This window comes from Globicephala melas, chromosome 3 (assembly GCF_963455315.2).
Source record: "Globicephala melas chromosome 3, mGloMel1.2, whole genome shotgun sequence".
NCBI lineage: Eukaryota > Metazoa > Chordata > Mammalia > Artiodactyla > Delphinidae > Globicephala > Globicephala melas.
Genome location: NC_083316.1, coordinates 151,749,593 through 151,773,087, shown reverse-complemented (window position 1 = coordinate 151,773,087; position 23,495 = coordinate 151,749,593). Strand labels below are relative to the sequence as shown.

Here is a 23,495-nt window from a genome sequence, read left to right as displayed (position 1 = left end):
AAATATTTTTTTTAAAAGATAACTAATACAAAGGGAAACATTCCTTGCACAGCTATATGAATTTGTTTTCAAAAAGAAAATTAAAGACTATAAAAATTATCATCAGCACAGTGCTGGATATTAAAATAAAATCCCTATTAGATCAATTTAAGGCTGTAGCAGACAGAATTTCTTCAAATTTTTACAAGTGTGTAAAGTTGGTTTATCCAACATATAGAAGCTTCGAATCGATAAAAGAAACTACTCCAAACAGATCTGGATACATGAAAAATGAAACTTCGAGTCTACAACTATAGAAAATTAACTAAAATGAAAAACAGACTGAGAAGAAATATTTATGTCTGTAAGATAAAAGGATAATGGCTATAAAACACTACAATCCAGACAGATAAGTCAGCAAAGGATATGGACAGCAAAGGCCACAGGAGAAACACAAACAAGAAACAAAGAAATAATTTTCAACAATAAAGTTGTATTAATAAAATCAAACTTGCGGTAGAAGTATACACCTACTTAATGAAGTAAAAAACTTAAAACATCAATGCTATCAAAGTTGGCATGCTATCAAAGGGAGGAAAATGCTGTACTCGTATATACACTATTTAGAACTGTGTGAAATGGTACACTCCTTTTGGAAAGCCATAAAGAAGTAGGTACATCTGAGACAAAACATTTAACCCATTGCCCTGATAATTCCCCTACCAGCAGTTTATCCTTAGGAAATAATTCCACAGACATTACTATGAAATTAATAAGGTACCTACCAAGACTTTACTTAAAACTCTAATATCTGCTCCACCAAAGAACTAATTTCAGTGGTTTAATTACCTGCACTATAACACTTCTGCCTCAAAGCTCTACTATGTTTAAAAAAAAAAAAGGAAGCACTTCAAATGTAGAACTGTATTACCTCTCAACAACTGCTCTGCAATTCTTTACAGATCATGGCATGGTGGAAGTGTTTTTTCTTCATATGCTGATTAGATTCAATACATTGTCCATTGAACCAACTGAAATGTTAAAAAAATGCCTTTGGATATAATAATCCAATAACTATTAGCATGGCATTGATGTCTATTATTTTTACTGGCTATAGATAAAACTTGAACATTGCCGACTTTCACCAGGGATCCCCAACAGCTCCAATTACCGCATCAAGAGAAATTAGAGATGCCAAGAGGAATATACCCTCAGTAATTTACAAAGAAAGACTACCTTCAGATTCTGCCTGGTATATGGGGAGACATCATATAACCAGTAATTATTTTTAATTTAATCTAATGTGTAAATATAATTGTTCATCCTCCAAAATGGATTTTATCCTTCCAACAATCTTTAACACAGTACTATGGTATTGATATTTTATGTAAGGTCACTGGACATGTAAAAAGAACTTTAGAGGCCTTAATAAAGTAATTTCACCTAAGAACAGTAACGAACACTAAAATCTGTTCCAATTTATTAAGGGGAACCCACAAGTCTGTATGATTTTATTGTTTCTTTAATAAGTTATCTAAAAGTAGAAACAATACTTAAAAATTATGACTTGTGTACAGGTATTATAAAGAATGTAGATCATCTAGAATACATAAAGAACTCTCAAAACTCAACAATTAAAATCAAACAATCCAATTAGAAAATGGGCAAAAGACATGAATATATTTCACCAAAGAGGATATACAGATGGGAAATAAACACACAAAAAGATGTTCAGGGTTTCCCTGGTGGCGCAGTGGTTGAGAGTCCGCCTGCCAATGCAGGGGACACGGGGGTCCGTGCCCTGGTCCGGGAAGATCCCACATGCCACGGAGCGGCTGGGCCTGTGAGCCATGTCCGCTGAGCCTGCGCAGGCTCCGCAATGGGAGAGGCCACAACAGTGAGAGGCCCGTGTACAGCAAAAACAAAAACAAACAAACAAACAAAAGATGTTCAACATCATTAGCTATCAGGGAAATGCAAATAAAAACCATAATGAGGGCTTCCCTGGTGGCACAGTGGTTAAGAATCTGCCTGCCAATGCAGGGGACATGGGTTCGAGCCCTGGTCCGGGAAGATCCCACATGCCGCAGAGCAGTTAAGCCTGTGCACCACAACTACTGAGCCTGCGCTCTAGAGCCCGCAAGCCACAACTACTGAAGCCCGCATGCCTAGAGCCTGTGTTCCGCAGTAAGAGTAGCCCCCGCTCACTACAACTAAAGAAAGCCTGTGTGCAGCAACGAAGACCCAACACAGCCAAAAAAGAAAGTAAAATAAATAAATTAAAAACAAAAACCATAATGAGATATCATTACATAACTATCAAAATGGTTAAAACAGGGCTTCTCTGGTGGCACAGTGGTTGAGAGTCCGCCTGCCGATGCAGGGGACACGGACTCGTGCCCCGGTCCGGGAAGATCCCACATGCCGCGGAGCGGCTGCGCCCGTGAGCCATGGCCGCTGAGCCTGAGCGTCCGGAGCCTGTGCTCCGCAATGGGAGAGGCCATAGCAGTGAGAGGCCCGCGTACCGCAAAGAAAAAAAAAAAAAAATGTTAAAACAAATAGTGAAAACACTAAATGATGGTGAGGAGGAAGAGAAACTGGATCACTCATACACTACTGGTGAGAATGTAAATAGTACAGTTACTCTGGAAATCAGCTTGGCAGTTTCTTATAAAAGTAAACATGCAGTACCATATGATTCAGCAATGGTACTCTTGGGCATTTATCCCAGAGAAATGAAAATTTATGTTCACACAAAACCTGTATATGAATGTTCACAGCACTTTTACTTCTAATAGCCAAAAGCTAGAATAAACCCAGATGTCCTTCAACAGGTGAATGGTTAAACAAACTGTGGTAGATACGTATCACGGAATACTACTTAGTAATAAAAAGGTATAAAATATTGATATACTCAATAACTTGGATGACTCTCCAGGGAATTTTAAATGAAAAAAACCCAATCCCAAAAGGCTATATATATACTGCATGATTCCACTTACGGACATTTTTGAAATGACAAAATTTTAGAAACAAAGGACAGGTTAGTAGTTGGCAAAAGTTGGAGGAGGAACTGCCAGGAAGAAGATGGGTGTGATATAAAAGGACCACAGAAGATATCCTTGTGGCATTAAAAGTGTTCAACATCTTGAGTGTGGTAGTGCACATACAAACCCACGCAGGCAATAAAAATGCAGAGAACTTAACATAGTACATACACACAAACAAGTACAAGTAAAACCAGGGACATCTGGAATATGTCCTTATAGAACTATAGAATTTTCTTTAAAAAAAAATATGAAAAACATAAACTGGGACACCTGAATAAGATTGGTAGATTATACCAATGTCAATATCCTGGTTGTGATATTAGGTGTTTTTGCAAAACATTATCATTGCAAAATCAAGCAAAACATACATGGGATCTCTCTGTATTATTTCTAACAACTAACAACAGCATGTGAACTTAGTGATTTCAATAAAAATTTCAATAATAAAAAAATGGAGATCTACCTACATGCTCATATGAATGGATATCCTCAACGCATTAGGTATTCAAAAATATGTTTATCAGGCCATTCGTGTTACCAAAAGATAAAAAAGGTACATAAACACAAAGAAAATTCTAATAAAATATAAAGAATGAACATGAGTGACAACTGGGAATTCCCCGGTGGTCCAGTGGTTAGGACTCTGTGCTTTCACTGCAGAGGGCTGGGGTTCAATCCCTGGTCAGGGAACTGGGATCCCACAAACTGCACAGTGTGGGCCCCCCCGCCCAAAAAAAAAAAAGAGGGAGCATATGAAGGGTGACAGAAATAAAGTTCCTTTTTGTTTTAATGTTCCATTTTTCACTTTTACCATGAATTTATATTACTTTTCTAACTAAAACTATTCATAGCAATTTCTTCAAAAGGCTACATTTTGAGATCATTAAAAAAGTTTCAGAAATGATCATTCAGTGAAAATCAAACCCACCACCAGAAAAGAGGTGGTCTCTCCTGAAAACCAGGGGGTGGAAATGAAACATTTATATCCATGACAAAAGAAAACCGGCAAAAAGCAACAAGTAATAAAGTTAAACTACTTAATAGCTGGAGTGCAGAGAGATACTGATCCTATGGCCCAAATCAAATTCTCCTGATTACCAAACAAAAAAATGGATCAAATTCTCCTGATTATTAAACAAAAACAGAAAAAATACTTAATGCCTTTATCTTACCGATTAAGGAAGAACAGTTTACAAGAATAGAGAAAAAAGCAAAAGTGCAAAGATACGTTTCTCAAAATTCACAACTAACTCTTCCAAATGTCCATTTGGCTCTTGGCATATAATAATAATAGGCATCACTTACTGAGCACCTACTTCAGAACTAGCACTGTGCTAGCTGCTTCAGATAAATTATCTTGTTGCATCCTTTCAAACATGTAGGCTACACAGTATTCGCCCAATTTAGAGATGAGGAACTGGGCCTCAGAGAGATTAAAGGGACTTCTACTAAACAGGTAGCACAGTACATTCTCAAGGGATCTATCCAAGTTAAAACTATTATGATTTAATATCCTTAATTAAGAGACTAAATGTGAGAATGGAGAGAAAAATGAATGCTTGAGATACAGGGAGCACAAATTCAAAGCCCTTAGAAATTAAATGCATGAGGAGATAAAGTCAAAAAAATCACTGAAGTTTTGAAATTTGGTACATTGAGGATGAGCATTCACAGTCTACTCATCACCTTCCTACCTAAAATTTACTCCCATTCCCAACTTGTATCTCTGGAATAGCACCATTCATTCTTTTTTTTTTTTTTTTGCGGTACGCGGGCCTCTCACTGCTGTGGCCTCTCCAGTTGCAGAGCACAGGCTCCGGACGCGCAGGCTCAGCAGCCATGGCTCACCGGCCCAGCCGCTTCGCGGCATGTGGGATCCTCCCGGACCAGGGCACAAACCCATGTCCCCTGCATCGGCAGGCGGGCCCCCAACCATTGCGCCACCAGGCAAGCCCCACCATTCATTCTTTTACTCCATAAATATATGTGTCTACTACAAAGAAGGCACCATGCTACACATTGTTAAGATGCAAAAAGATGAATCACGTCAGGGAGACAAAGGCTAACAGTTCAGCCTGGCTGAACCCTGCCAGGATTCCCTGGGTGTAGCATATGAGATTTGGGAAAGTCGGGATGAGGTCCTATCAAAGAGGACACTGAATTTGGGCTTATTTGTTAGGCAAATGGGGAGAGGAGTGAGGCACTGAAGATAAAGCTTTAACCAGAGACCTAGTTTTCTCATTTTGGAGGTCAGAGGTAATTTTGTCTGTCTCTCCAGACAGACTGGAGAGAAAAACTATATGAAGACCAGTAATAAAGACATCATAGTAGAATGGAAATAGCATAAAAATTCAACCCTACAGCATGGAATACAAGGCCTATATTTACACTTTATCTCCTGACAACCCCACTCCTCTCAGATTCCTATCAAAGAATTTCCTGCCACTTGCATATGCTATTCCTTCTTACTTACTGGCATGTCTCTGCTCAAATTATATATAACCCTCTATGAAGTTCTTCCAGATTACTCCAGGCATGCCTTCCTCCACACTCCCATAGTACCTATAACACCTATCAGACCACGTGGCATTCTGTTATTGTCATTGTTTACACTTGTTTTCCACAGTAAAGTTCCTTAAAAGCAAGTCTACGTCTTTCCCTTTTTTAATACTAGCAGTGCATAGCACAGAGGAGGCACTCAAATGTATTATGAATCATATAAACAAATAAGTGACTCCAAGGTTTCCAGCCTCGAGAAGAAATGGAGGATGATGCCATCATTAAGACAGAAGGAAAAGCATGTTTGGCAATAAAAGAGATAGGGTCAAAAGTAAGTAAGTATGGGGACTTCCCTGGTGGCGCAGTGGTTAAGAATCCGTCTGCCAATGCAGGGCACATGGGTTCGAGCCCTGGTCCAGGAAGATCCCACGTGCCGCGAAGCAACTAAGCCCCTGCGCCACAACTACTCATCCTGCACTCTAGAGCCCGCATGCCACAACTACTGAAGCCCCCACACCCAGAGCCCGTGCTCCACAACAAGAGAAGCCACCACAACGAGAAGCCCACGCACCGCAACAAAGAGGAGCCCCTGATCTCCACAACTGGAGAAAGCCCACGCGCAGCAAAGAAGCCCCAACGCAGCCAAATAAATAGATAAACAAATAAAAATAAAAAAGCAATGTCAATAATTTTTTTAAAAGCTTTAAAAAAAAAGTGAGTATGATACAGATGGAAGAGAAATTCGGGTGGCAGTTTGAGTTTCTTGGTCTGAAGCTCAGAAGTCAGATTGAGAGTTTTCACACAGTAGAGAAGCAGTAAAGTGAATCAATGAAAGCAGATGAGGCTGCAGAGAATGAAGGAAAGAGGAAGAAAAGAGAACAAGCAGTCATAAAAGGAGTCGTGGTCAAAATGCTGCACATCTAGTAGGATAAGTATGGAGGTGTCATTTGTGACTCTGAAAAGAACAGTTTCAACAGAGTACAGAAGCCAATTCAGGGCTTCCCTGGTGGCACAGTGGTTGAGAGTCCGCCTGCCGATGCAGGGGACACGGGTTCGTGCCCCGGTCCGGGAAGATCCCACGTGCCGCGGAGCAGCTGGGCCCGTGAGCCATGGCCGCTGAGCCTGCGCGTCCGGAGCCTGTGCTCCGCAACGGGAGAGGGCCACAACAGTGAGAGGCCTACGTACAGCAAAAAAAAAAAAAAAAAAAAAAAAAAGAAGCCAATTCACAGAGCTTAAGGAGACGTAAACAAAGTAGACAACTTTTTCAAGAAATTCACCAGTAAAGAGGAAAGATAATCGGAGAGGTTACAGGATAAAGGAAGATTCCTTTAGAATAGGAAGATGTCATTCTGTTTTTAGGCAGAAAAAGTGATGCAGTGAAGGTTGAGAATAAAGATCCCAGAGGGAAAGAGGAAAGAGTAATGAATAAAACCAGGGCCTCCAGCAAGGACAGAGTCAGATAAGGAGCAGAAACTGAGACGTGTGGAGACAGAAAAGCAGGGAGTAGAGAACTGCTGGGATGATGAGAAGGGAAGAGGAGAAAACCCCTGAGGAATCATTTTTGTCTCAGGCACCAACACGACAAGCCGTGGACATCGTCTGCACTTATCTCTTTCCTTCATTCCTTAAATCCAGGCTCCAATTTTGCCTCCAATCCAGGCAACCCTAAAAGGGCTGCCAATTTTCCCTTCTCTGAAATAATCTTTTGGACTTACCCCCTTTCTTTCTACTACTGACTCTGATCAATTCTAATTTTTAATTACTACTGCAACAGACTCCTACATCCTAACATTGCCTCTACTCTCTACTAGCCAAAGTTTTCCAAACACAGATTTCATTGAATCACTTCTCAGCTGAAATTGCTCACTGGATCCCAGTTCCTATCACATCAATACCAAATGCCACAGTCTGGATTTCTAGGCCTTATTACCTGAGGACACCCATCCTACCCAACCTTCTGAAAATACTATGTTCAATTTAGTTCTCTTTATCCAAAGTACCCTTCTAAACCTAACCAAACCTAACCCAGTCAAGACTAATTCAAGTCCCACTTCTTCCTTGAAGCTCTAAGTTTCATTCATCTCTCCATTGATCTCCTTAACCATGTAAACATCCATAGCACAGAACTTAGTACACGGAGTGGTTTTTGAGTATTTTCTGGATCTCCAAGATTGTACCGGGTGGATATTGTTACAACACCAAGATACCTTTTTTTTTTTTGGCCGCACCACGCAGCATGCGGGATCTCAGTTCCCCAACCAGGGATCAAACCCATGCCCCCTACAGTGGAAGCTCGGATTCTTAACCACTGGACCGCCAGGGAAGTCCCAAGATATCTATTTTTAAGTGGCCAAGAAAAAGTCTCTATACAAACATCCATCCCATGTACGATACAGTGTCTGTCACTACCTAATGAAGCACTAACTAGTATTACATTGCAAGTCAATTACAAGGTAAAATTGCAAACAAATCTGGCAAAAAGATGCTGTGTTCCTTAAAGTCAATGTAAATAATAAAGAAGAATCACCCCAATTACAGGCAAGGAAAAGTTGATCTAGGTCAACCAGTAAACAAGTGACAACTGTTAAGGATACAGGACAGGAGCTTCAAAGAGTGATATGAACATCAAAGGGTTAAGAAATGTTAGTGAATGACACAGTGGAGAGAGGATAGAACAAGACTGGCAAAATATCAGTGATTCTTTTTTATTGCAGGGGGAGGGGAGTAGCTGCACCTCGCGGGATGTGTAACTTCCTCAACCAGGGATCGAACCTGTACCCCCTGCAGCGGAAGCGCGGAGTCTTAACCACTGATCCACCAGGGAAGTCCCAATATCAGTAATTCTTGAAGCTAAGTGAGGAGCACATGGAAATTCAACTATTTTCTCTTTTTCGGTATACACCTGAAATTTTCCATAATGGATATTCTTAAAACAAAAACCTCAGTAAAACTGATTAAGTCCTTAAATATTTTTAAAAATTTATCCTCCTTATGATCATAATGAGAAAATGAAGCAAAATAAAGTATGCCATCTCCTATGGTACAATTTTGCTGGACAAAATTTTTAAAAATCTATTTGATTCTTGCCTTATTATAACAAATAGTTGCCATCATAATAAAAAAATTTTTTTTTTAGTATTTATTTATTTGGCTGCACCAGGTCTTAAGTTGCGGCATGTGGGATCTTCGTTGCCGTGTGCGGGCTCTTAGTTGCAGCATGTGGGATCTAGTCAGGGATCAAACCCAGGCTCCCTGCATTGGGAGCACGGAGTCTTAGCCACTGGACCACCTGGGAAGTCCCATAATCAAAATTTTGATAAAGGTTTAAAACTTACTTTTAAGGACTTCCCTGGTGGCGCAGTGGTTGGGAATCTGCCTACCAATGCAGGGGACACGGGTTCCAGCCCTGGTCCACGAAGATACCACATGCTGCGGAGAAACTAAGCCCATGCGCCACAACTGAGCCTGCGCTCTAGAGCCCACGAGCCACAACTACTCAGTCCATGTGCCACAACTACTGAAGCTCACGTGCCTAGAGCCTGTGCTCCGCAACGAGAAGCCACCGCAAAAAGCCCGCACACCGCAAGAATAGTCCCCACTCACAGCAACTAGAGAAAGCCCGCGCGCAGCAACGAAGACCCAAGGCAGCCAAAAATAAATAAATAAAAAATAATATTTAAAAGATATATATATGTGTCTTTTCAAAAATAAATAAATAAAACTTACTTTTATAATTCTTAATTTTACTTTTTAATATAAAATCCTAAATAAACCTTTTTCTCCTTATTTACTTATGAAATTTTAGTCCTCATTTTGAGTGTATTCATTTTTAGCAGTCTTTAGATAAAGAGGATCACTAATATAAAATGTATGTCAGACCATCCTGGAGGCTGGCTACATCCTAAGAACTTTGAGGATCCCCAAATTCATGAATACCACCATAGCATAAATTAACTCTATTCATATTTATCTCCATAAAATATCTAAGTGAGGAAGAGTAGCAAACAAACAACTGCTGCAATAAGCCTAGTGAGAAAACCATGAGTCACTTCAGGCCCAGGCAAGAGTGTCAGAGACCTTCAAAAGTCACTAAAGAAAACCAAGAGTACTCAGATAATTCTATGGTTTCAAGGGTTTCAGTCTTGTCTCCAATAACATCAAGTGCCTTGAAGGTTGATCTATGTCTTCTATGACATCTGTTTTTACTACAAGGCTATGAAGACCCAATAAGATAATACAGACCAAAGCACTTAATAAACTGTAAGTTATTGACTGCTTTAACTTGGAGCTCTGGGGACCAACCTTCCTTGAAGATTTTTTCCAAGTATCTACAATGTACAAAGCACTGTACATTGTATATGTACATAGGCAGAAATTAGACAGTATCAACACAATTAAATATAAAAGCACCAGGTCAGGATTATTAACTGTAATGACAACCATTTCACATCACTGTATACAGAAAAAACTGAAGGACATGAAGGTAAACTGAAGAGGCTGCTCGTTTATGACAGGAGGCGAAAAGTCTGCTGATAGCTAGTTGTACAAAACAACTGGCAATATGATGCTGAACTATGTGTCTTTCCCTAATTCCAGACAGAGGCTTAAAGCCCTAATAACTACTATTAATCTCGCCAGGAGAATCTCATTCTATCACAATATTACAGACAGAAAAAAAGACAAATAGCATTTGCAAAAGATTTTCTAATTTCTAGCCCTGAACACAGGATCTAATACAGAGTAAGCACTCTGTACCTGCCACATCAACCAATCAACTGTGAATAGTCTCAAAACATCAAGTGTGTGGTTTATTGTTCAACTACATTTGCATTTTGAGATTGATTTCGCTTTAAATCCTCAGTTAAAAAATATCAACGGCAAAAAATATATATATACACACATCAAAAGCGAAAATCAAAGCAATAGATTTCATCTACAACCGGAATGAAAGAATAAAGATGGGAATTCCCTGGCGGTCCAGTGGTTAGGACTTGGCGCTTTCACTGCCGTGGCCCGGGTTCAGTCCCCAGTCCGGGAACTAAGCTCTCGCAAGCCACGAGCAGCAGAGCTGGGTGGGGGGGGCAAAAAAAAGAATAAAGATACTTGCTTCTTCAAGTCCATAATCTTTAAGCAATTTAGATTTTCTACCTGAAAAAAGTTTTTCTACATTTATATAAGTTTGTTAACTCTCATTTTAGATGCATAACATACTTTCTATAGGCTCCAGTATTTTCAACTGTTTTTAATAGAACCTATACTCCACTGACATTTCTTTGATAGATTTATATTTGTATGCTTCTAGAGAAATATGTATCTCCACCTTCAGATCTAAGTTTTTTTATGTAGTTCAAAAGACAAAACTATATACATGTAAAATACATTTCAACATGAACCCACGAAGAAGGATTTGTCTGAGCTGCCAATAGGCTGCCAATACAGCCTATCTACCCTGAAAAATACCTCGGACAATACAGACTCTAGATTACTACCAAAACAAATTTTTTAAATCTGCAACTGCAAGCTAAGAAATCAAGGAGTACTAAAGCATATTTAAGATATGAATCAACAGAAACAAAAGTGACACACCCACATTCTCACTCTAACTTTAAAGAACAGCAGGGCTATACAGTAAGATGAATGTTTAATGCACTCATAACTATCATCACACACCATAAAATTTTCTCTGATTAAATCTTTACATAGTATTTCAGCAGTATGTTGGGAGGAAATGGGACCCTCTTTGGTGACATTACAGGTGACCATGACAATGTGTCTGGACAGAAACAAAATCAGAATCAAATATTTAAAGCTGAAAGGAATCTTTTAACAATCAAGTTAAAACAATCAGATTTTAAAGGTGATTAAACTGAAGCTAAGAGAAGTCAACTGATCATTTAGCTAACTAGGAATAGTCAAAAAATTCTGCGTAAGATCAAACTTTTAAAAAAACTTTATCATTTACCACTATCTAACAATAGTATGTAGCACTAATGAGTAACTCAAATTACATTTTTTTCCATTTCTATACACATACACCCATACCACACATTTTTATACACTTCAAAATTTAAAACTTGGAAAGGTTTTAATGGTGGCAGGTACCTGAAGCATAGGATGCTGCACCACAGGTAGTTCAGGAAAATCAGCCCAATTTAAATTCTGACTGATGTCCAAGAAGGCCTTCTCATCTTAGCTACTCTGAATGTTTACCCCAAATGCACTTCGACCTGCAGCAAAAGTCACCCCATCAACTAAAAATATAAGCCATGCCTTACGCAGAAACAGGACTCCAGGTAATTAACTGGTTCACCTGTACTCATGATACCAGCAAGCCAAAGCCAGGCTCACTTAAAAAAGAAAAAGCTAAACAAATGTATACCTCCACCTTGAACATTTAAATCTGAACTCAATCAAATGCCCTTAAAGTTTAACTCTTAGCCAGTCCTCAATGGAGAGTTAATTGGGAAAAATCAAAAAAGAACCAAACTCATATAATAGAAGATGATTTTTTAAATCAAAGTAAAATTTCCCCAAAGAGCTTATCGTTAGCAATAGGCTTTCATCTGTGAACTGATAAACAACAAAAAACCAATTAGTTATAACTGGTTTTTATAGTTTCCCTTTAAGTTGCCTGTATATATACATTTATGTATATATTTAAGTTGTACCAAAAACTGCTTACAAATGGCAATTCCTGTGAAGTAGATGATGATGAAGTTCCAGGTAATTCTAGCATGTTTCCTAATGTACTGGTACTGGAGTCTGGATCATCCTGAAAAGATAAATTTATCGAGTTTAATTGCTCTTCTATGGTAATGGTTGTATCTCCTAGTGAAAGGGGGGCTGGGAGAAGGGCTGCTTTTTCATTGCTGCCGTCCACTTCATTTCTTTGCTTATTTTTCTGTGTTTCAGTTTGAGGAGCTAATGGCAAGAATGGCGATTTGACTGCACCGTGTCTACTGTCTGGTGTGCTGTCTTGTTCATTTCCCATGGCCACGTCTACACCATTCTCTGATTTAGGCTCATAATTGCAGGTGGCATTGGTCTGAGTTTCCTCAAAGATCTCCTCTATACTCTCATCCTCTGTGACTGGCTGTTCTGGGTCCATTTCAGAATCTACATCTGCATCGTCCACACAAGTAAAATTCTCAAAGTGCAGAAAGCCATTCTTGATAGTCTTTGTTACTTTTACCTGGAGTTCAGGGGAGTTATTACAAGAGGGTTCCTGTTTCATAGCAAGTGCTGTTGGACCACCAGGACTCAAGGAAGTGCAAACAACTGGCGACTGAGCTCTTGAATCACTTTTTTCAGGGTCTTGAAAGGATTCTGATCCATCAGCAGACCCATTTAAATACTCTACATTGATCATGGAGGCCAAATCCTGTAGTCTCCGCAGTGGAATGTAACAAGATGGAGAATCTTGTCCATAAGCATTTTGGGATGTTCCACTGGCAGTCGATAACTGCATAGTACACCCATTAAGTGGCTCAGAAAAATTGGATTGACCATTACCGAAAGGGCTGTCCTTGTCTTCAGGGGCATCTAAATTCACTGGATTGGAAAAGGGCAGCAGACAATTTCTTCTAGGTAGTTCACAGGTCTGATCCATCCTGGGTCAGCATCAACCTGGAATCCAAAAACACAGCAATTAATCTGAGTTAATAGGCCATTTGGCTCTTATCTTCAAAATGGCAGCCACTTCAAGAGGCCTAGTGGCCTCGAAGCCTAGTTCTACTGCACTTCCATGGGCGGAAAAAGTTCCCCAGCTGACGATGGAAAAATGGCCTCGGAGAGACTCCGCAAACTCCATCTTCCCGGAGATAGGCAGATCTTGCCACATGGAAACAGCCGTCCCTTTTTTCTGCACTGCAGACTGGTGGACAGTTGGGCTGATCTAAAATTAAAATCCCTTTGGCAGTAGAAATTTCCAAATCTCAAACAGCAATAGTCCTTCCATTCCCCCGCTGGGGGTCCTGTGGCCGGATCTCCCGAAGGAGGGGGCTGTAGGGTTCGAGGGGGGCTCCGGGACGCTGCACAAAAAGGTTATCCCCCCATCCTTTCTGGCTAGCTCGGGCGCAGCGGTCACAATAGCGCTGCACCCTGCGCCCCAGCCGGCACCGGAGCCTTTGCAGCGGCCGTGCTCTGGCCGCAGGCGAGTCGGCCGAAGCGGGTGCACCCCGAAGCTCGCCTTTCTGACTGCAGGCCTGCTCGGTCCACGGCTGCAGGGCCCAGAGGCTGGAACGCGGCAGGGGGAGAAACGGAGGCAGCCAGTGAAGCCGAGTCAGGGCAGCAGCAGCTGCTACAGCTTGACAAACATGGCTGCTGCCGACGCCGCCGCCGCCTGCCCGGGCCGCGCTCCTTCCCGCAGCGCCGGCAGCACCTCCTGGCCGAGCCGATCTCACTCATCAATATTCAGCAACAAGCAAAGTTTGCTGCAGGAGGGCAGCCGGCCCCATGCCCCCCAGCCGGCTACCTGAAAGGAGGCGGAGGCCGAGGTGCGCGCGGGAGGCCGGCGGGGCACTGGCCGCGCGGGGAGGAAGTTCGCGGCGTCCCGGCCGGCTAGGCCTGAGCCCGGCTGGTAGTGATGGAGGGGGAGGGGGCCTGCGGCTGCAACGCCGCCGGCCACCAACCCTGTGCCGCGCCCGGCCCTCCCCCGCGCCCCTCACCTCACGGCCACCACCATCTTCCCCGCCCGCCCGCCTCCCCCCTCCGCTCGCTCCTGCCCGCCGCCCACCCCAGCGCACTAGTTACCGTGCCCCGTGCCCCCTCCCGGGCCGGCTGGGGGGAGGGGGTGACCCTCATTACACTGGGGCGCGAGCGGAGCGGTGGGGAGAGCGCGGAGCCGCTCACCGCACCCCCCTCCCCCCGCGTCTCTCTTCAGGGTAGAAGGCAGCGAATGCGACCTGCCCCGGCCTATTCCGCCGCCGCCTCCTCCTCCTCACACCCCCACCGCGCGCGCCCCCGCGGCGGCGCGAGCGACCGAGCGCCTCGCGCCGGCCCGCGTGCGGCTGGGGCCCCGAGTGCGCGCGCACCCCTTCCCCCAAGGCGCGCGCTCCTTTGCCTCACTCTTCGGGGTTCAGGGCGGGTGAAGTCGGGCTCGCGAGCGCGCCGCCCAATCAGCGGAGCCGCCGCTGCCGCCCCCTCTCCTCCCCCTGCGCGCCAGCTCGCGGCCCGGGCCTACGGGCCGGCCCGGCTGCCCGGGCGGGGTCTGAGGCGGGCTCCCCAGGGGCCTCGCGCGCCTCACCGGAGTGTCGGGGCCTGCGGGCGTCGTGGGTGGCACTCCGATCCCCTCACCTACCTCAGGGAGCTGCGCCGGCCCCGGGCTGCACACGGTTCCAGCACCCTACCGGTCTCGAGCCCCAGCCCCGGCGGCACCTGGCCGGGCTGAGGCCTGTCCGACCGCCCCGCCAGCCCCGCTCGGGCCCGCGTCAGTCCCGGCCTCCATCTTAGGTTACAGCCCTGGTTCCCCATCCACTGGGCACCTGCCCTCAGCCCGCTCCGCTCGGCCCGAGGCCAAGGCAACCCCCCTCCTACCGCGGGGCTCACCTGGGGGCTGGGGCTGGGGTCTTCGAGGCCTCAAACCCCGAGCAGGCGCGGCCGCAGGTGAACCCCCTGCCCGGCCGCACCCCAAGCCCACACCACCACCACTACAGACCAAGCTGAGCAGGAAACAAAATGGAGGCAGCAGCTCGGGTCTGCCTCCCCGAGCCAAGCCTGTACAGCCCCAGGGCTCCCTTCTGCCGCAGGCCCGACGCCCGCGAGGTAGGGGGCTGGCTCGTCCAGGCACCAAAGGCAGCCACCCTAGAGCAGCGCAGACAGGCCGGGGACTCGGCCCTGCGGTCCCCACAGCCCCTCACCCACCACCCCTTCCCTTCCCCCTCCCCCCCATTCCTCTCCCTCCCCCTGCCCGGCCGTGCGGGGTGAGCGGCTCCCGGGAGCTGGGTCGGGTCGGGTTACCGGCCCGGGCACTGCCCGCCCAGCCGTGGCCTCGGCAGGGGGGATGAGGCCGGGCGACCCCCGCGCTGAGCCCACCGCCCCCCCCCCCGCACCCGAGCCGGGCAGCAGTCTGACAGCGCGCCCGCACCTCGGCCTGCCGCGGTGCGGCCCCCTCCCAGTGAGATCGAGTCCCCAGCCCGGGCACCGCGGGGACGAAGCTCCCTCACCACCCCCGGGCCCAGGGGTCCTCGCAGCCTCGGGCGGGGCGAGGGGAGTGCTGGGGGAGGGGTCCACTAATCAATCCCTGCACCGCCTCCCGCGCCTAGTCCGGGTCTGGGCCTGGCACTGGGACTTGGGCCGGGGGCGCGGGCGGGCGTCAGTAGATGAGTGCGCGCGGGGCAGTGGACGCGAGCTGGGGGCCCGGAGGGGTCGCGCTTCGCACCGCGGACGCTGCAGTTCTCTGCACCCAGGCAGATGGCCCTCTCGTGCCACCTCCGCCCGGCGCAGGCCGCCTGCTCAGCAACCCTGCTCCCCGGGGAGCGCGCGCCTCACCCCCGCGGGCTGAGCATCGGGACCCCGGCGGAACAGCGCTGGGAGGGCGGACCGCCGGGCTGGCCCCGCCAAGCCTGCTGGCCTAATCCCTGGCCTGGGGCGCTCTGCTCTCGGGCGCCAGGCACCTCGAGGCCTGCACCCAGTGCCCGGGGCCCCGTAGCACCGGCCTAGCGCGGCTGCAGCGCGTCCAATCACAAAAGACAACGTGAAGGCAAGCGGGGGAACGCAAACAACCTGACCCCGCGACGCCGACCCCCCCAGGTCCTTCCCCTAACCCGATACAACTCCGACCCCCGCCCCAGGCTTGCTCCCCGACAAAAAGCTCACCTCGGGACCTATCTGGTCCCTAGAGTGCTAAACTCATCCTCGCTATTCAGAGAAAACCACAATCGACCGCCATAAAAATTCCGCCTCCTCCAGAAAGCCTTCTGTGATTAGAGTTAACTCCATCTCAAAGCTGAGGGCGGCGCCCTCGAGAGCCACGTGACTACCATTCCTCCCAGGGCTTAGTAAATGTGCATAATTATTGCCCCAGTGGAGTGTTTACCCGCCATCCTTCTATCTGTTAACCGTGAGACCACCTGGGAGAAAGGCCACTTTTGGCGTTGCTCTGCGCGGTTTTGGCTTTGGCGCGGAGCTCTCTAAATTTCATCCTTCGGCCTACTCCAACCTTCACCCCAAAACTGGCCCCAGTTGGCTTGGAGCTCAGGATACCCTTAGCCTCCTGTCCTCCAAGGCCCACAGACCAGCCAAGGAGATACACAACAGGTCCTTACCACACCTAAGTGCTGGGATGCAGTTCCTGCCAAGAGAGCAGCAGGCTGTCTTGAAGGAAGGCGCCCCCTGGAACCAGAGTGATGAGGGGAGCACTGTGACCCCAGAGGGCCTCCTTCTGTTGAAGAGATGAGGTACCCTGACTGTTCCCAGGTGCGAAATCAAGTTGACAGTGTTCTGTATGCTAGGATCAGCCAGAGAAGAGCTGGGTCTACACCCCAGGGTACTGCCCTACAGGGACCTGCCCTTTGTTCTACTAAGGAGTGACTCCTGCTAATCCCTTCTAGGCAGTTCAGTGGGGGAGCTCTGACTGGTTCCTTCTTCACACCTAATAATTTGAGCCAATCATTTCTGACTGACAGTTACCCCCTGCCAGTTGCCCCAATTCATTAAGGTTACTCTCAACACTTTACTTTCCCACGACCATCCTGAGGGCCTGTGAGCTGCCACTGTATGGCCTTGAGCCAGTCGATTAACAGCCCCAGGCCTCAGTTTCCTCACCTATGGCTTCCAATGCACAGGGTGGCTGTGAGGATCCTGCAAGGTGAAAGTAAGTGTTAGGGGCCTATACAGACTAAGCACTTGATGAATGCTGAAATGTGTTTCACCGCTTCATTCAGTAACCATTTCCTGCATTCCAGGCAGTATTGCTGGGTGCTGGGTAAACAAAGGATGAGATGCCTGCCTTAGGAAACCCCAGGCCTTAGGAAGAAACAGTTAAATAAAGGTGCTAAGGTGTGAAGAGGGGCCGGGACAGTGGTTCCCCCCAGGGCTGACCTTTACACATCCCTGCCATATATAGGAACCCTGCTCTCCAACCTCCCAGGCCCCACGGAATAGGAGTAGGGGCTAAAGGGGGACAGGCAGCTGGGGATGAACAGCTTACTGATGGTCTCGGGGAAAAGACTGGAATCCCAGAGAAAATCTCTTGGACTTTCCTGGAATGACTCAAGTGTCCCTTCCTGCCTCTTAGAGTGGAATACGGCTGCAGAGGTCTCATTCACAGCAGCCCCTACTGGAGCCTCCCCAATCCAGCAGGCACTGGCCAAGCACCTCATGTGTGCCAGATCTGGGCTGAGGGAACCCACAGGACCTAATATTCTCACAAGGACACTGGCTTCTGAAGTGGGGGAAGAAGGGATAGGGCTGGCTGTGGCTGGCCTTCCTTGTCTCAGCACAGGGAAATTTTCTGGGCCTGCGCCTCCCATCCTTAAGACAGAGGTAGCATCAATAATACTCTCTGAGTCTATGCTGTGTACTGGACACCATGCTGGGCACTTGCACTTGACACACATGAGTTCCTTTAACCCTTTAGCAGCCCTGTGAAGAAATGAGGTCCAAAAGATTAAGCCCTTCTGCAAGGTCTCAGCATCCTGTCATCTGGTGTGATCAGCCTCAAATCCCTTGCTCTTAGCCAGCACACCTTCCAGATACTGTCTGTGAGAAGGCCCAGCACAGTGTCTTGCCCACAGGTGCTCAGGAATTTGAGTGGCAGGCAAAGTGAGATTACCTTAGCCTCAGTTTCTTCATCTGTAAATTACTGTTACTCCTAACCTGCTGAAAGAGATACCTGTCGAGACATTCCACCAGTGTACTTCTTTTTTCTTACAACTGCCCCCCCTTTCATTCATTAATTCAGCAGATAATTATTGAGCTCCCCCTCAGAGCCTTGTGGGAAAGGCAGAGAATAAGTAACAAGGTAGAGAGCTGAGTACTGAGAGAGAAACCAGAGAGCTGCTGGGAGAGCTGGGGTGGCCTCAGGGACAGTCAGGGAAGGGCTTCCACAGAAGTGACATCCAGAGGGAGTCCAGAAGGACTCACAGGAATAGTTTGGAAAGAAGGGGATGAGCTAGAGATTCCAGCAGAAGAGCCCAGAGAAATACCTTGCTTTGGAGGAATTGACCACAGTTCAGTGTGACCAGAGGGTAGTGCGTGGCGGGAGCAGTAGAGGTGATGAGTGCAATAAGAGGCCTCAGATGAAGATGGGGAAAGCCACAGGGGCCTGACAGTGGAGGGCTTTCTTGGTCAAGTTAAAGAATTCAGGCTTTATCTGGAAGGCAGCAGGGAGCCATGGAAGGTTAAGAAGCAGGTTAAGAATCTCACTTGTGCAGTTGAAAGCTCACTCTGCCAGCAGTGTCCAGAAGAGATTGATACCTCCTCTAGAAACACAAGGGCCCTACCTTAGGATATGCTAGGACTGTTAGGTTATAATAACAGTGTGACTTCTCTTCTGTGCCAGCTACTCTGTAAGACACTCTCTCATTTAATCCTGAAATGGGCACTCTTGTTAGCCCCATATTCCAGATAGGAAGTGTGACCTATTCAAAGTCAAACTCCCAACCCCAACTCCCAGTGCAAGCTCTTCATCCTCACTGGACAGGAGCAGCATCTGCTTTCTGATGAAACAGCCAGGTTTGGAGGCCTTTGGTGATTAGTCCCAAACTAATCTGGTGAACACCACAACCATCCCTGTGATGGGTCCAAGAATTGTTTTCTTTCTCTCTCACCGAGTGGTTTCCCCAGAACTGGATCAGGAACTTAAGATCGAGGAAGGTTTGGCCACATTTGAAGCCATGCAGCCCTCCAGTAGTTTCCTTCCTACCCAAAATGTCAGCTAATCTGACCCTCTAGCCCCGGCCCTAGCCCCCACCCCAGGGACTCAAATTTTCACCTTCAACTGTTCTGTCTCTCAGACATTCTTTTTTGAAAGCCCTGTGTGTAGTGGCCACTAATCCCTGCCCCCCTGCCCTCATCACTTCCCCAGCTGCCCAGTATACTCACTGTGCCAGGACAGGCCACATCCCATCCAGCCTGCACTCATGCTGGTCACTCTGCCTTTTCCCCTGTCATGCAAACTCCTACTCATCCTTCAGGGCCCAGTTTAGAAGATTCCTCCTCCTGGCAGTCTCCCCTGATTCCACCCTTACAGGCAGTCATTTTTTCCTGAATGAGCCCCTGCAGTAACTATTGGCTTTACATTTCTGGTCGCAGCCAGTTGGTGAGCCCCTTATACAAGACAGAGCGCATATGCTTCTCTGACCTCCAGTGACCAAGCCCAGGACTGTGAGGATCAGGGTAAGTGCTGGAGAAACATTTCCTAATGCTTCATCTATCCCCTCCCCTCTTCTCTAAGTCTGTGTCTCCAAAAGACAGAAGAATTATAGCTCAAATTGTGGACTAAATGATTGTGTAAAACCATCCCTAAAAGGATTCAGGGATGTTTGAGGAACACACAAGTCTCTGTGCCAGACAACAGTTTCAGAAAGTGTAAGAGAGCCTATAGGACCTGGAGTTAGATAGATGTCGGTTCAAATTGCAGCCGGGGCCGCTTACCAGCAAGTCCCATCCTCTCCCTGAGCCTCACAAATGGGGTGGTTGTGCAGATTAAATATGTGAATGTAGGCAGGGCCTACACAGAGCAGCTGCTCACAAGACACCTCCTTCAGATGCCACCAGACTTCCCAGCCCGACAGGTCAGTCTTCCCTCCCCAACCCCAAACCTCTCCTTCTCTGGGCACTTGATTTTTCAGATGTACCCTTAGCCTCCAGAGGAGCACTTCTGAACATACTGATTCCCAGGGGAAGAAGGGGAAGTTGAAGAATGCTGGGTTCTGGGGGGATGCAGTCAGAGGAAGGGGGAGGTCTGTAGCCTGTGGCCAGGAGAGTGGCTCTACCTTCTGCCTGCCTAAGGGTTACCATTTTACACCCAACCACCCATCTTCTCCCTGCAAAAAGAGGATATTATCCTATTTTACAGATGAAAACAGAGGTTGAGAAAGAAGCAGTGGCTTATAAAAGGTCCTGCTCTGGCAAGTGATGGGGTGGCTCAGAGTTTATACCCGGTAGTCATTCAATAAATACTAAAAGGAGCTCAGGTAATATAAAGGCAGGGATGAGACTCTGGGGTAAGGGTTTAGTAAAGTGGATGGTCTTCCAATTTTTTTCTTTTCTTTTTTTTTTTTTTGGCCATGTGGAGCAGCATGAAGGATCTTAGTTCCCCAACCAGGGATCAAACCTGGGTCCCCTGCAGCGGAAGTGCGGAGTCTTAACCACTGGACTGCCCAGTCTTCCAAATTTTTTGATCAAGTACCCCTTTAAAGAATTTCAAGAGGGGCTTCCCTGGTGGCACAGTGGTTGAGAATCTGCCTGCCAATGCAGGGGACACGGGTTCGAGCCCTGGTCGGGGAAGATCCCACATGCCACGGAGCAACTAAGCCCGTGCGCCACAACTACTGAACCCATGTGCCACAACCACTGAAGCCCACATGCTTAGAGCCCGTGCTCCACAACAAGAGAAGACACTGCAACGAGAAGCCCACAGAAGAGTAGCCCCCGCTCGCTGCAACTAGAGAAAGCCTGCACGCAGCAACAGAGACCAAATGCAGCCAAAAATAAATAAGTAAATAAACTTATAAGAAAATAATTTTAAGAGAATATGTATATACCCACTCATCTTTGAAAGTCGATATCTAATTTTAAGTCATATATTGCAAATAATATAATTTTTGGTGTACTACATGTGTGCTTTAAATATATCTTAATCAAAACCTTGGGGCTGTAGATTCAACTCTATCAATTTATAGAAAACGTCTCTCATGTGTCTGAAATGCCAAAACCAGGCCCCATCATCAAATCCCTCAGCCAACTGACTGACTTTTTTTTTAATATAAGAATATGGAATGCTTTATGAATTTGCATATCATCCTTGCACAAAGGCCGTGCTAATCTTCTCTGTGGTGTTCCAATTTTAGTATATGTGTTGCTGAAGCAGAACTCAGACTGACTTTCAATCGGAAAAGATTTGACTCCACTTCTCAATTAAAACCAGCATGTTAATATGTCTCCCCATGACAACCATCCCCCTGCTGGGTTCTAATTCTAGGACTGACAGACAAGGCCAAAGCCTTGCCCTGAGTTTACTGGGTGAAGTAAGTCCTTGGGAAGCTCTGAGGGCTCTCCAGCACCTTCCTCTCCAGAGGTGCCCGTTCAGGGAGATTCATCTGGGTGAGATGTGGCTTTTCTCTCATGAGTGGGAAGCCATCTGAAAGAACTAGAGAGAGGTGTTTTCTCAGGCAGATCAAGGAGTTCAGATGGAAGTTAAAGGTCTGGGAATTTGTACCCTTAACTCCAACTATGCTCGGAACAATCTGGAAAGTCTTCACATCCCCCAGGTGAAGACCTTAGGCAAAAACCATGACTGGAAAACATGTATCTGTGTAGAACAGGAGGCAGCAACTGTTGGAGAGGGGCTAGGAGGGAGAGCTTTTTTTAAAGGCAGAAGGGACTTGGTCTTGTGTAAACCATTCCACCTCAGGGCCTGTGTTCCTATGTCTGGAAGATTCCGCTCCCAGCTCTGCCAGGGCTCTTTCCATCTATCAGTTCAAGAGTCCCTCTTCAGACAGGCTCACTTGGCTTCTCTCTCACCTTGAGGACCCCTAATTGACCCAAAGTCACTCTATTACATCTTCCTGTTGAGGTAACTTATAGCAATTACCATTCTCTGAAATGATCTGATTTTTCCCCACTTATTTCTTTATTTTCTTTTTATTGAGATACAATTCATATACCATGAACTTCACCCTTCTAAAGTGTACAATCTGGGAATTCCCTGGCGATTCAGTGGTTAGGACTCTGAGCTTCCACTGCAGGGGGCCGGGGTTCAATCCCTGGTCAGGGAACTAAGATCCCACAAGCCATGTGGCGCAGCCAAAAAATAAAATTTAAAAAATAAAATTAAATGTACAATCCAGTGGTTTCTTTCTTTTTTTTTTAATTAACTAAAAAAAAAATTTTTTTTGGCCACACCTTGCATTTGTGGGATCTTAGTTCCCAGACCAGGGAGTAAATCCCAGCCCCTTAGCAGTGAGAGGGCAGAGTCCTAACCATTGGACCGCCAGGGAATTCCCCAGTGGTTTCTAATATACTCACAAAGTTGTGCAGCCATCACCACTATCTAATTCCAGAGCATTTGCATCACTTAAAGAAAAACCTTGTACCCATTAGCAGTTGGTCATTCCCCATTCCCTCCCTCCCCCCAGGCCCTGACAACCACTCATCTACTCTCTGTCTCTACAGATCTGCCTGTTTTGGATATGTCATATACATGGAATCATACAGTATGTGGTCTTTTATGTCTGGTTTCTTTCACTGAGCATGATGTTTTCCAGACTCATCCATGTTGTGGCATGTAGCAGTGCTGCATTCCTTTTTATCGCTGAATAATACTGTATTCTATGGATATACATTTCACTTATCAGTTGATGTTTCGTTTATCAGTGATGGTTTCACTTTGGGGCTACTATGAACAATGTTGCTATGAACATTTGTGTACAAATTTTTTCATGGACAGAGTCCTAACCACTGGACTGCCAGAGAATTCCCCAGTGGTTTCTAATATACTCACAAAGTTGTGCAGCCATCACCACTATCTAATTCCAGAGCATTTTCATCATTTAAAGAGAACCCTTGTACCCATTAGCAGTCAGTGTGCATTTCCCTAACAACTAGTGATGTTGAGCACATTTTCTTGTGTTTATTGGCCATTTGTATATCTTCTTTTAAGACATGTCTATCCAGGGACTTCCTTGGTGGCACAGTGGTTAAGAATTTGCTTGCCCATGCAGGGGACACAGGATCAAGACCCGGTCCAGGAATATCCCACATGCCGCTGAGCAACTAAGCCGGTGCGCCACAACTACTGAGCCC

At 46.3% G+C, this 23,495-nt stretch overlaps 1 protein-coding gene and 1 non-coding gene across 8 annotated transcripts in view; both read right to left on the bottom strand.

The window, feature by feature from the left end:
* Window positions 1-15,205, bottom strand: part of NSD1 (nuclear receptor binding SET domain protein 1) — a 136,608-nt gene extending 121,403 nt beyond the window's left edge. For 2 of the 7 annotated variants that reach the window (XM_060296680.1, XM_060296681.1), the window contains exon 1: window positions 12,211-13,033. In XM_060296680.1, coding sequence (XP_060152663.1) covers window positions 12,211-12,996 — 786 coding nt within the window. In that variant the 5' untranslated portion in view covers window positions 12,997-13,033. Of the gene's footprint in view, window positions 1-12,210; window positions 13,155-14,279; window positions 14,471-15,074 lie in introns of those variants that run through there. The other 5 variants (XM_030846934.2, XM_060296679.1, XM_030846932.2 and 2 more) reach the window with 5 other exon arrangements.
* A 6,253-nt stretch (window positions 15,206-21,458) lies between these two features.
* On the bottom strand, window positions 21,459-21,566 carry LOC115847267 (U6 spliceosomal RNA). The gene has a single exon (XR_004037238.1). It is a non-coding gene; the product is annotated as a U6 spliceosomal RNA (small nuclear RNA).
* Between the last annotated feature and the right edge of the window lie 1,929 nt (window positions 21,567-23,495).